Source organism: Stegodyphus dumicola, chromosome X2 (assembly GCF_044657685.1).
Source record: "Stegodyphus dumicola isolate Sdum_Otavi_A_Nest chromosome X2, ASM4465768v1".
NCBI lineage: Eukaryota > Metazoa > Arthropoda > Arachnida > Araneae > Eresidae > Stegodyphus > Stegodyphus dumicola.
This window is the reverse complement of record NC_140781.1, coordinates 139152399-139165127: the sequence shown is the minus strand read 5'-3', so window position 1 is coordinate 139165127 and position 12729 is coordinate 139152399. Positions and strand designations below refer to the sequence as shown.

The 12729-nt window shown below is 31.4% G+C and overlaps 1 protein-coding gene across 1 annotated transcript in view; it reads left to right on the top strand.

The window, feature by feature from the left end:
* Positions 1–12446, top strand: part of LOC118182755 (uncharacterized) — a 72098-nt gene extending 59652 nt beyond the window's left edge. Inside the window, exons 11-15 of the mRNA XM_085808828.1 lie at positions 730–756; positions 1786–1815; positions 4556–4633; positions 8645–8701; positions 12392–12446. Coding sequence (XP_085664954.1) covers positions 730–756; positions 1786–1815; positions 4556–4633; positions 8645–8701; positions 12392–12446 — 247 coding nt within the window. The remainder of the gene's footprint in view (positions 1–729; positions 757–1785; positions 1816–4555; positions 4634–8644; positions 8702–12391) is intronic.
* Positions 12447–12729: the final 283 nt, after the last annotated feature.

Here is a 12729-nt window from a genome sequence, read left to right as displayed (position 1 = left end):
ATTAACCAGAATAGTGAAATAAACTTCTAGAATGCCATCGACGATTTTGCTAAACAGAAAAACAAGCATAATAGCTCTTTAAAATGTTGGAATTAAAAAAAAAAAGTATTTTAACAATAAACACAGACCCTTTACGTATTTCCCTATAGGTTGTTTTCACATTTTGTAGATTTTTTAGTGTGAACTGAGAAAGGGCTTTCCCTGAGCAGGAAATGGTGTGGCTATGCCACTGTCAACGGGTAGCAATATCTCTCATATCGGCCATAAATAGAAGCATTTCTTACAGTGGAAGTACCAGTCAGCAACTTTTAACAATGGAGTTACCTATCATAAAGCTCTTAAATTTAGATTCTTATTTTATTTAAAACTTCTCTTATTCACATGTTCTGGCTGATCAAATTAAAGAATATGAGTATAGGACAGATTTTAACGTAATAAAAAAAAGTTTTAATTAAAACTTATAAGTTTCAGTATATAACGTAGAAATCAATTTTTAACCTACACTACTTGCTTTACAAGATCTTTCACTGTGACAGTCAAATTTACTAGTAGTAATTTTCTTGTATACAAATTTCATAGTGCTCACAATACTCGCCTAAGTTACCATACTATTTTATAAAACCCATCAGAACTGTATTATCATAGACTTGTAGCTAGTTATATAACTTTAAAATTCTGATGAATTTTCATGCGTAATTAATTGTGCAGTAAACATTTTTTTATTTTCAGAAAAGCAAGAAAAAAGAAGAAAAAGAAGTAAGTAACGCTTTTTTATATTTTCTTAAGGTTACAATACTGCATGCGATTAGTTTCTTTCTAACCAAAATATTCGTACAATAAATTAATTAATATGATAATAATTGAATAATAGGAAATAAAAAGAGTTAAAATAAATCATTTGGAAAAGAAAATAAAAACAACAAAAATAAACAAATAAAGGTTAAACAAAAAGAATTGTATAGAAATTTAAGAAAAAATATGCAAAACAGCGAAATAATTTTAAAAATAAAACTGAAGTCCTCTCTTCCCCAAATAAAATGTTAAGTTCAAAAAATCAAAATATTTTCGAAATATGTGTTTTTATAATTTGATGTTTAAGTTCAATAACTATAACATTCATTTTGTAGAAAAATTATTTTAAAACCATATATTTTTATGCATGTCAATTTACGAATAAAAATTTTTCATCTAAGCGTAAAATTTTAATAATTAACTTTTTCAAAACAGGGACAAATAAAGAAAGAATATATACCAGAAGTAAGATTAGGAAGATGAACAGAAGTTCTTAAGACTTAATGTATGTTGGAAGTTCTTAAGGCCTTCATGTATGTCTTAGGGAGAAATCTGTATGTTTGCCTAATGTATGCTTAATATCAGAAACAGTTACCAAAGAAGTTGAACTTAACATTTCATTAAAATTTGAGAAGTAAAAAATAGAAAGACCTCAGTGAAATAACTAGCAGAACTAAGGAAATCTCTATTTTCGATCCCTTATATGTTTCTGTTTAAGTTGAGTAGTACTAATCCTTCTGCGTATGTAAATCTGCCCATAGACTGTAATCAGGCACATAGACTGTGTATCCCTCTGCGCATAGAGCCATAAACTGTAAAATTCAGTTTAAATTTTCACAAAAACTTTCATTTAAGCCGCATTATAAAATGCTCAAGGATTTTGCTTCTGTTACGTGTATTTGTGAGTTGCGTTGTCATGGATTAGTAGCTGGTTATAGAATTATAAAATTTTAATTAATTTTCATGTATAACATATATTCTTCCTTATTTCAGGAAGGACAAAAAGAAGAAGAAAAAGAAAGTGTAAGTAACGATTCTTCTTAATTTCTGTAGAAAAGTAAAAAAAAAAAAAAAAAAAAAAAAAAACTACTTTCTTATTCGAACACCCACAGAATAAAATCAATTAATAAAATAATGACTGATTGAAAAGAAACAGAAAGAGTTAGGAAAGTTTATAGAAGGAAAAATAAAGACAACTAAAATTTTCAAAACGTTAAATTTAAAAAAAATTGTAGAGAAATTTTAGAAAAGTGTTCAAAATAATTTGTGGAAAATACCACTAAAAGCCTTTTGCTCCCCCCCCCATCAATAAAAAAGAGTAAAATCAAAATTATTTTCGAATTACATACTTTCTTCAATTTCATTTGTAAGTTAAATAATTATAATATTTATTTTGCAAATTATTTTATTAATATTAATTTACCAATAAAACTTTTAAATTAAGCCTATCATTTTTATAATTAATTGTTTTTTTAAAAAAAATTTACAATCTAGAAGTTCTTTTGGACTAATGCATCTTTTAGAGAAAAATTTGTATGTGCGCTTTATAGCATCAGACGCAGTTTCCGAACAGGGTAAAATTAACAATTCATTATGATTTGAGAAATCAAGCATTGAAACTGTGGGATTAACAGACAACACGACATTCATTTACTTACATTTCATCCATCCTACTCAATTACCTGTACAGCATACTGAAGATAAGTTGAACAAAGTTCACAAGCTACTCCCGATAATATCATGTATTTCCCAACAATCTCGATTCAAGTAGGCGTCAGTATTAAGGCCATATAATTTTTGCAAATTATGCTTGAACATACATTTGTTCCTACTTTATACCTCTCGTCCACTCAAGAAATGTACAAATCCGATCTCATATCGACACAAGAACCGTACTGCTAAAAGATCATATGAGCAATATGCATAACAGCTGGAATGTAATTCAGATTCCTCCTTAGCTCTCAGAGTCAACGCACGAGCTGAAATAATCTGCCCAACCAACAAACTGAAACCAAAGGTAATATTAACACGTAGAGATTATTAGCAATAGAAGTAATGATCAACAAGGATACGTAAATTATCATATCATTAACGTATGTTTTCCAAACTGAATAAATATAAGAAACAATAAAACTAAAACAAAAGACATTACTTTCCCCACTGCTCATCACATTATTGCTGATGATTTTAATTCTCACAACACTGTCTGGGGCTACTCCGGCACTAATAAAAGAGGAAACAGGTTGGGAGTCTTCATTGCAAATACTAGCCTTACCATTCACAGCATTTCTAATTCCATTTCAACGTTTGAAACTACCAACGGTAAAGGATGGCCAGATCTGACGTTATCATCAATTAACCTAAACCATAAAATCCAGAACTGGTCAGTATTAGAGGAAGATTCTTTAGCTGACCGTAAATGCATCGTTTTCATGCTGGAAGATCCTCGTCATCAAGAAATCATTAAACGTTATAAATTACCCAAAATACAGGTAAAAAAATTCATAAAAGATTGCGAAAGTTAAGTGCTGCCAATGGAAAATAGAATAAGCATTTGAAACAATTCCAACAGTCTAAAAAAATTACCAACAGCATCGTAAATACAATTCAAGAAATATTCAAAACAAGCAATAGCACACGCGATTTTTAAATGCAGTAGGTAGACAAAAGAATTACGCTCACAAAAACATAAACTATAATAAAAAATCGATGGAAAATATTATTAAAGAAATGTAGGACTCCTAATCAAATTTCGGTCAAATTAGTTGGCTGAGCGGTAAAGTGGCTGAACACTGGTAGTTCGGTTCAAGGTTGGAATCCCTCAAACGGGATGGCTGCATGTGCGTTTTCGTGGTTTTCGCCATGTACAACGTGTATACGAGGCAGTTTCCCTTGGAAAATCCTCCTTGAAGGCATCCCTTCCCTTAGGCAGATAGCCCTCGAGGCTTTGCCGTAATGTAATAAACCAACCTTCCTTCTTTTAAGAATTCAAAACATATATCTTCGAGCACAACTTTTCCAAGAACCTAGCTTTCAAAATTACCACAAGCAGTGTTCTTTCCGTGTTCTTTGCATGTTGATTACAACTCTTCTGTTTTACATTTCTAAAATTTTCCTTTCTTGGTATCATCAGCTTTTCTTCAAGTGTCAAAATATACTATGCAATTTGGATACGTTCCTTTACTCGTTGAGGAGTAGCCAAGAACTCATAAACGTAATCATAAAATATTTATAAATAGCTTCATCACTTCTATTACCTTCTGTTGAAGTCGCACAAACTTCATTTATGTTAGATTTTTGTTCCTTAATACGATAAAATTATTTCCCAAGAAACAATCTACTTTAGTATTTTCTCCTACTTTCTGTGTTTCTGGAGAAGAAGGGAGAGGAAAATTTAACTTTTATGAAGTCTTTTAAAGTAAAAGTAATTACTCAAAGCCGGTAATCAGATTAAATAAATTTAACTATTCACTGGTTAGTTCAGGTTATTGTTTCAAGCTAACTTAATTTTTTTGAACTTGAAAGCAACTGAAAGATTTAATAAACTGTATTCCAATTTAAATTAGTTTAAAATATTTTAACTAGATAAGGAAATAAATTTTATTATATAATGCAAAAACTCCTTTTAAAATTTGCTACTTGTTTAAAAATTCTTTTGAAGAGACATAGTTTAAATTTTCTAGCTATGCTTTTATGATATAAAAATCTGCATTACTTAATACAATACTCCAAACATTCTTTAATTAATCATCCTATTTTATAGCTTTCAGACAAAAGGAACGCAGACCTTACCACAAAATAAAGAAAACGCTAATGAAATCAACGAACAGGAGCAAGGAATGTAAGTAATGTTTATTCTCAATTTCTGTAAAAGTACAGGAAGGCAATAAATAAAATAATAGCTGAATAAGACGAATTAAAAATGATAAAAAGTATTATTCAGAAGGAAACAGAAAATGCAATGTTGACGTTGCATGTGCCACAAAACCACAAGAGTGCCACTTCATCCATTAGCAACCAAGAAGCGGAGTGGAACCTTCAGCGACCAACGGTTTTCCCTAGTCGGTCATTCTTTTCCCATTAAGAACTATTATTTTCTAAATGTCTTTAGCCCACCAGCCGCCGAGCGGTGGGCTAAAGACATTTAGAAACTAAAGTCGCTGAACACTGGTAGTTCGGTCCGAATCCCGCGAACGGGCTGGCTGCATGGGTGTTTTCATGGTTTTCCCCATGTGTAACGTGTATATGAGCCAGTTTCCCTTAGAAAGTCCTCCACGAAGGCATCCCTTCCCTTAGGCAGATAACCCTCGAGGCTTTGCCGTAATTAAATAACATAACCTAACCTAAATGTCTTAAATTGTCATTAACAAGTGCAGTTGGGAGTTTGTAGGTATGGAGTCATAAAATAATGCAAATTTTGAATAAATTATAAATAATAAATATAGAAAGAAAAACGTAGCATGGAGGTAAATATAAAAGCTAAAAAAGAATGGATATTAATTTCTCCCTACAGAATCATGGAAACTTCAGAAAAAGAGGATCGCAACGGGCGAGCTCATAAGTACTCTTTATTGAATTTCATTTGTAGCATAACACTTTAATATTATTATAGATATTGAGAAACAAACACTAGAAATTTTTTAATACTGTTACTAGTTAGTTATATTACTAATATTTTGGAGTATTTTTATTTAAGAGCTAATTAGAAAAACCTATTTAGTCAACGAATTTTCCTATTTTAAAAAGAAACAGCACTTGTGTAACAGAATATAGGTACATTAACTTGCTGTTATTTAACAGGGTTGACACTCCTTTTTGTAAAGAAAACGGATAATGAGGAAACCTATTTTTGTTTATGCCTAAATTCATGATAACAAAATCTCACTTGTAACAATAACTGAATCAAACTGAAAAATCATTCAAGATAAAGCAGCATTTGTTCCAATGTCTTCTATTTATGTCAGGAATGATTCGTTTCTCTTTTAATCTTCCGTCTGTCGTATCAAAAATACTGGCCGTTACATCGTGTTATTTGTTTAGAATAGTAAAGTGCTAGTAAAATTTGGTCAATGGAAGTTAAAAAAAAGTTACTAACTGAGAAGTGATAAGAAACAAAATAATCTTAGCTCAAAGATAGTGTGCACATTTTGCAAAATCGCTGAATACCGGTAGTTCAGCCATGTTTGGGTTCCATTCTAGGTGAAAAAAATATGCTGCATGTTTGTATTTCGTGGTTTTCTCTATGTGCAACGTGAATTCGCATCAATTTGCCTCAGAAAGTTCTCCATGAAGCCACCTCTCCACTAAGGCAGATATAACTCGTGTCTTTGCCGTATTGAAATAACCTAACCTAACCTAACCAACATCTCTTGTTTTAAGAGTCAAAAAACATCCTCTTTCAAGGAACTCTTTTTCTAAGAAACAGATATTCAAAATTACGCCCAACCGCGTTCTTTAAGAAACATATTAAAATCTAACCTTTCCGTTTTACCTTTCTTAAATTTTCTTTTCCTGCCTGATACGTTTCTCAGCAAGTTATAAAGTGTACTATAACAGCGGGATCTTTTTTATTTGCGTGTTGAACAATAGCCAAGAAGTCATAAATAAACTGTTTGTAAATTTACATTATCACTTCTTTTAGGTTATTTTGAAGTCATGTTAATTACATTTCTGTTCAATTAATGAATTCATTAAGCAATATGATTAAAAATATTTCAAAAGAGACAATCTGCTTCAGAATCCTTCTCTTTTTGTGTGTTTTGAGGCAAAAGGGGCTAAAACAGATGCTTCGTAACGTCAATCACAAACTGAAATTATTTCTCATATTTCCTTTTCAAAAGTATGCTACTGCCCTAATTATTAAGAATTCCTATGGAATGTTTCTTATTCAGTCCTAATTTGGGGCTTATATTAGCAAAGAAAGTTTCATTATTCGAAAGGCTACTTACTATGTTTATAAATTACATGTGAACAATTTTTTATAAATTGCTAATATCACATCAAGATGCTGACTGATTTCATCTGAATTAGAGCATGAACATTCTTTTGTTGTTGATGCATCGTAAAAATATTTTATATATCATCAACACCATTCTTTAGCCGAGGCAGCTTGAATACGAAAAGTTTCGCGAGTCTAATTGGTAGAACGCGACTAAATTTTTCTTGGATCTCTTCAAGAAAAAAGTGGGCCACTTTTCACATACAGATCACGTAACTGTTTTCTATTAATGTTTTCACCCAATTTTTTCTCAAAACCTATATATAGTATAAGGTATTTCTCTCACTTTCCTAGTGTGCGTTCGTGGTGTAGTGGTTCTGCTCGCTAGGCCGGTATCCTAAGGTCCGTGATTCGATGCCCGGCGAAAGCGTTTGCTAATTTTTCATCTTGCCTGCTTCCAAAAAATCCTAATGTCTCTACAATAGTATGATAAGTTTTTGTAAACCTGTACTCAAATTTGTGAAATGATGTGACTCAAATGTATTAAATGTATGGTATGTTTATTAACAAACTTTTTTTTTTTTTTTTTTTTTTTTTTTTTTCCCTGCTGAAAATTTTAAACGTGTCTTACTAGTTTTTTTCTGCTGTAAACTTTAAACGTGTTGTACACCTTAATCTAAATCAATTTAGTGGCTCTTCAAAATATACAGTATTTTATTTTAAGAATTATTGATATTTAAATAAAGGAAAAATTGAAATCGCATAAATAAATTAACAGTAAGCTTAAATTGAAATAACATAGGAATACGTTGTTGGAATAATTGCAGTCTGCATTGGTAGACGTCTGGTGTATTTCATGCTTGGAAAATATCTAAAAGGAAAAAAAAGGCCTAGTAAGAAAAGGAAGCAAGTTACAAATTAAGTGATAAAAATTTTTAAAAAATAATAATAAAAAAAAAGAAAAATGCTATAAAAATTTCATATTTAAGAAATCATTTAAAATAAAGAATGATTCCAAAGGCCAATAATAACTATAAAAAAAAATCTGAAAGCCTTCAGATTTTATATAACGCCTCAAAAAAGTTTTTTTAACGCTTTGTGTGTTACCTTTATTTATAAAATATCATGTTCTTTGCACTTAAAACACAAAAATTTCAATTCAACAACAATATCACAAAATATCTAAAAACAGCAAAACAGCGTATCTTAGAATTTCCGATACACAAGCTCGCGCACTGGAGATAATTTTTTTTTTTCGTACTGTGTTGCCATTGCTCACTTTGAAATCGCTGAGTTTGTTAACCAAAAATTCATTAAAGTTTTACAAAATTTGAAACAGATAATTAAACAAATTCGAAATTAAAAATTCGGGCTTCCAAGTGCGACCTCGTTATTCAAAATTTAATGGCTCTTTGTTTCTTCACAATGCGAGAAACATTCATGCAGATTCTTCATTATTTAGTTTCTTTAAATATAATGCAGGGCGATAATATTTGGTGGCAACAGTTTTAAAAGTGAATCGACGCAAAATGCCGTTTTGAAATTAATATCCTTTCTGGGCTAACGCCCTTTGTACTAATAAAGTAAAAGGATTCTCTATTTTTCATAAACTGTTTTTTGAAAGGAATAACTAAGACAAATTTAATAAAATTCTTTGTAAAACCTGAAAGAAACTAAAATTTTCTAAAAAACATGTATCTCAATTTGAATTACTTTCAAATGTTTTAGATAGATCTTGAAGTAATATTTTCTTATGTAAGGCAGGAATTCATTTTTAATCTCTATAACCTGTTTAAAAAATTCTTTTAATGTGACATAGTTTACATTTCCTACTTTAATTTTCTGTTATAAAAATCTGGATTGTTAGATATAGAGTATTCTAAATACATTTTAATTAACCATTTTATATTATAGAGCCGAACCAGATTCGTATATAAGAAGCTCAGAAATCAGTCAGAGTGGAGATATCTTGTAAGTAATGCTTGTTCATATTTTCTGTAGATGTGATGTAAAGGGGAATACATAGAATAACAGCTGAATAAGATGAAATAATAAGGATTAAAAAACTACTATTCTGAACGGAAAAATATACAAAAAAATTATATTAATTTAAAATTATTGCACGTAAATTTCAGAAAAAAGTTTGCTAAATAATTTATTGAATGCAAAACTGAAAGAGTGGGAAGTGAGGACCAAAGAAATCTAGTTAGTTTTCGAATAAAGTGTTTCTTAATTACACTAGCACTTAAAAAATATGCAACAGAAACTAAACAAAAATGTACATATGCAAAAAGTTTAATTAAAAAATACAATTTACATATGAGGTTGCAGCGCCGAATGCAAATAGGCAACCAAAATTAGCATACAAAGCAATCCCGCAATCACACCATAATGCCTTAAAAAGGGGCATGCCGGTTCTATGAATCAGTCCGTAAGTAACGGTAGTTCCGTGTAATCCGAGGTAGCCAAAGCGGAAGGCATGAGCCGAAGACATCATCTGCACGATGAAACCATTGGAGGACTATCGGAATATTGCAAGCTGGTGCAAGACAATCCGCTATTGCAAGAGAGCTAAATGTGCATCGTAGTATCATCAGTACGATCGCTTCCTGTTGCTAAGTGCAAAACGCCACTAAAAGCACGATAGCTGTCGTCGCATATTTTTGCCGCCGCAGGACTGCCCATATCCCGCCAAACTGTGTCGCGTCGACTGCATGAAGGCGGACGGTATGCTCGATGACCTGTGGTTTGTGTTCTTTGTCCCCATCGCATGTCAGAGCGCGGTTGAATTGGGACCCTGAACATATTCCAAAGAGACCTTTATAGAAAAGAAGGCTTAATTATATGGCTGGTATACCATCGAACGGCCGCACCGACCTCTAAAGTGATGCCTCGTAGTTCCACCACAAGCGTCCGATATCCCAACGAAATTCTTCACCAACTTGTGCACTATTTATCGCTTCAATGGGAGCCGACGCGATATTTATGGACGATAACGCCCTCCAGCATAGAGCTCAAATGGTGCGGAGTCATCTGGAGAGTAAAACTCAGTGTGACGCTAGGCACTCTTCACGAGATATGATGCTGGACAGCATTACTACTGGAATGGGCGCTAATGCAACAGCAAGCAATCAGGAACATTATTGCTAGCTTGCCTCGCCGTTTCTCAAGCATACATTTCACCTAGAGGGTATCATACCCGTAATTAGCGTAATTTTTCCCTTGCACAATCACTTCCGACCTATTTGGTCTTCCGTTATATGTTTTGATGGTCGTAATATATGTAGTCTTGTAGGTCTTTGCTTTATTGTTTGTTGTATGGACTAGTAATACCACAACAACCTCTTGGATCAATTTTACATATATAGATTAAATAGTTGTTTTTTTCCCCTGTTTTACCTTTGTTGCTTTACCTTTGTTGTTTTTTTAGCAGGAGAGTAAATATTTATAATAATTATTCAACAAATAGTTAATTTAAAATCAATATTTTTGTGTAAAGCATATTTTACAAATAAATACTTTTAAATTAAGCTTAAAATTTAATAAATAATGTAGAAAGCAGAAGCTTTCTTAAGAACTAAGCACTTTTGGGGAGCCAGTCTATGGGTGAGCTTTATAATATCATATGTACTTACAAATGTTAATTTCTATAACATTTGAAAATTCAAAAATAGAAAGGCTTTAGTCATTAGATACAGACATTTCTGAAACTCAGTTGGCGATAGAGTATGTTTAGGATGGGATCATCAGTTCCTCCAGGTGCTGTTCCTATATTGTAAAATTCAGTTTGAAATACGGTAAAAACTTTAAATAGGCTTTATTGGTAAGTTCTTTGAGTCTGTGGCCACTATTACTGGCGTTTATTCGTTAAGAAATCTTCCTCATTGAATTGTGAAAAATCGTGAAGCAGAGTCTACACAAAAACTCATTCCTAGGATATGTTTGTTGCATGTACGAAAATCCACGAAAACATCATACAATCAGTCCGTCCATTTAGAACCGAGCCACGATCCAACTATCAGAGCCCAATAGTTTCTTCTATTCGGTCATTCTACGCTCATTAAGAACTATTGTTTTCTAAATTTGTTTAATATTTTGTATTTCATCAGAGCCATATTTTAGCTGATTTGGCTGTAATAAGTTAAGTAAAAATATTTTACTGATAAATAACATTAAATAGCATAAATGTTTAATGATTTATGTTTAAAATATAGAGTTTTTTTCAGAACATATGCATTTTTTAAACTCTGTCGCATTTTTATAATTGTGAAGAGTTACAAAAGATTTGAATGATTGAAGTCATTAAAACATTATGGGCACCAAAGCGATACGAAGCAAAATATTCTTAACTCAAAAGATAGCTTGCACAGTTTGCAAATCGCTTTCCTTACAAATGTTTTCCTTCCACCCTTGTTTTAAGAATCCAAAGCATCCATCTTCCGACAACAAATTTTCTAAGACAAATTACCACTCTCAAAATTACCACAAGCCTTGCTCTTATGAGGGACTGATTACAGCTCTTCTAATTTGTTAAATTTTCTTTTGTTGGCATCATCAAATTATCCCTACGATTCAAACTATATTACAGGAATGGAGTCTATTTCTTTCCTTGTTGAAGTGTAGGCAAGCATTCTTTATCTTGATCGTAAAATATTTGTAATTTTGCTTCATCTCATCTGTTAGTTTTCCTGAAGTCGTATAAATTTCATTTCTGTCAGATAAATATATTTTCTCCATAACATGATTAAAATATTTCCAAAGGCACAACCTACTTCAGTATGTTTTTCGCCCTTTGTATGTTTTGAGGGAAAGGATATTCAGTGAAATTGTTGTTCGTTGAAAACGTGAGCTTGTTACCAGTTCTTAAGTTTCAAAGACATTTTACCGCCCTAGCTATTAAGTATACTTATCAAATGTTTCTTATGAAATCAGGATTTGGGGCATAGTTCTCCTGTTATTAATGGAAGTTTAAACGTTTCGAAATACTATTGCATTATAAATTATTTATCAATATTTTTTTTTATAAATTGCATAACGATTCAAAATGTTTTCATCTAATTTAAGTGCAACTGCATCATAAAATACTCTTTTCACTTCCGTATCTTTATTTACTCAGGTGTTGAGATCGTACATTGGAATATTTCAGAGATGTTATAAGGAACGTTATAAGGCATTTCTCACACAACCCTAAAATGCCTTCGTGGTGTAACGGTAGCACGCTGGGCCGGTATTCCAGAGGTCCGTGGTTCCATTCCCGGCGAAGACGGTTGCATATTTTTCATCTTTTCTGCTTCCAATTAAGCTAATGTCTCTACAACGTTAAAACAATATTCCGAAGGAGTAGTTCCACGGAACTTTGTAAATTTCTTCACAAAACTCGAAAACAAGTAAAAGGTTTTGAAAAAAAAAAAATAAATAAATAAATAAATGCATGTCGGCGTAACTTACATTCAAATATTGTTTACAGTTTAGAAACTGAATTTTAGTATATGTAAAAATTCTTTTATAAATTTAAACTTTTTTATATGAATTAAAGATTCATTTATAATATCAACTAGCTCTCTTAAAAATTCTTTTACTCTTACATAACTTAAGTTTCCTAGCAAAAATTTCTTCATAGAGTATTCAAAATATTCTATAGTTAATCAGTCTATTTTATAGATTAGAAAGAAATGTCGAAACCGTCGATAAAGAAATGGAGCAACAAGAAAAGTAAGTAATGTTTCTTCATAATTTCACTAGAAGTACAGTAAAACAGTAAAGAAAATTATAGCTGAAAAAAAATGAATAGAAAAATATCATTTGGATGGGAAAATGCAGGTAAAAAAAATGTTCAATTGAAGTCATTGCAGAGAAATATAAGAAAAAGTCTTCGAATAAATTTGCGGTATTACAAACTGAAAAAATCCGAAGCGCCAATATAGAAATAAAAATAATTTTCAAATTATGCATTTTCCGCATGTTAAGTACTTAATTATATAATTAAAATACTGGTATTG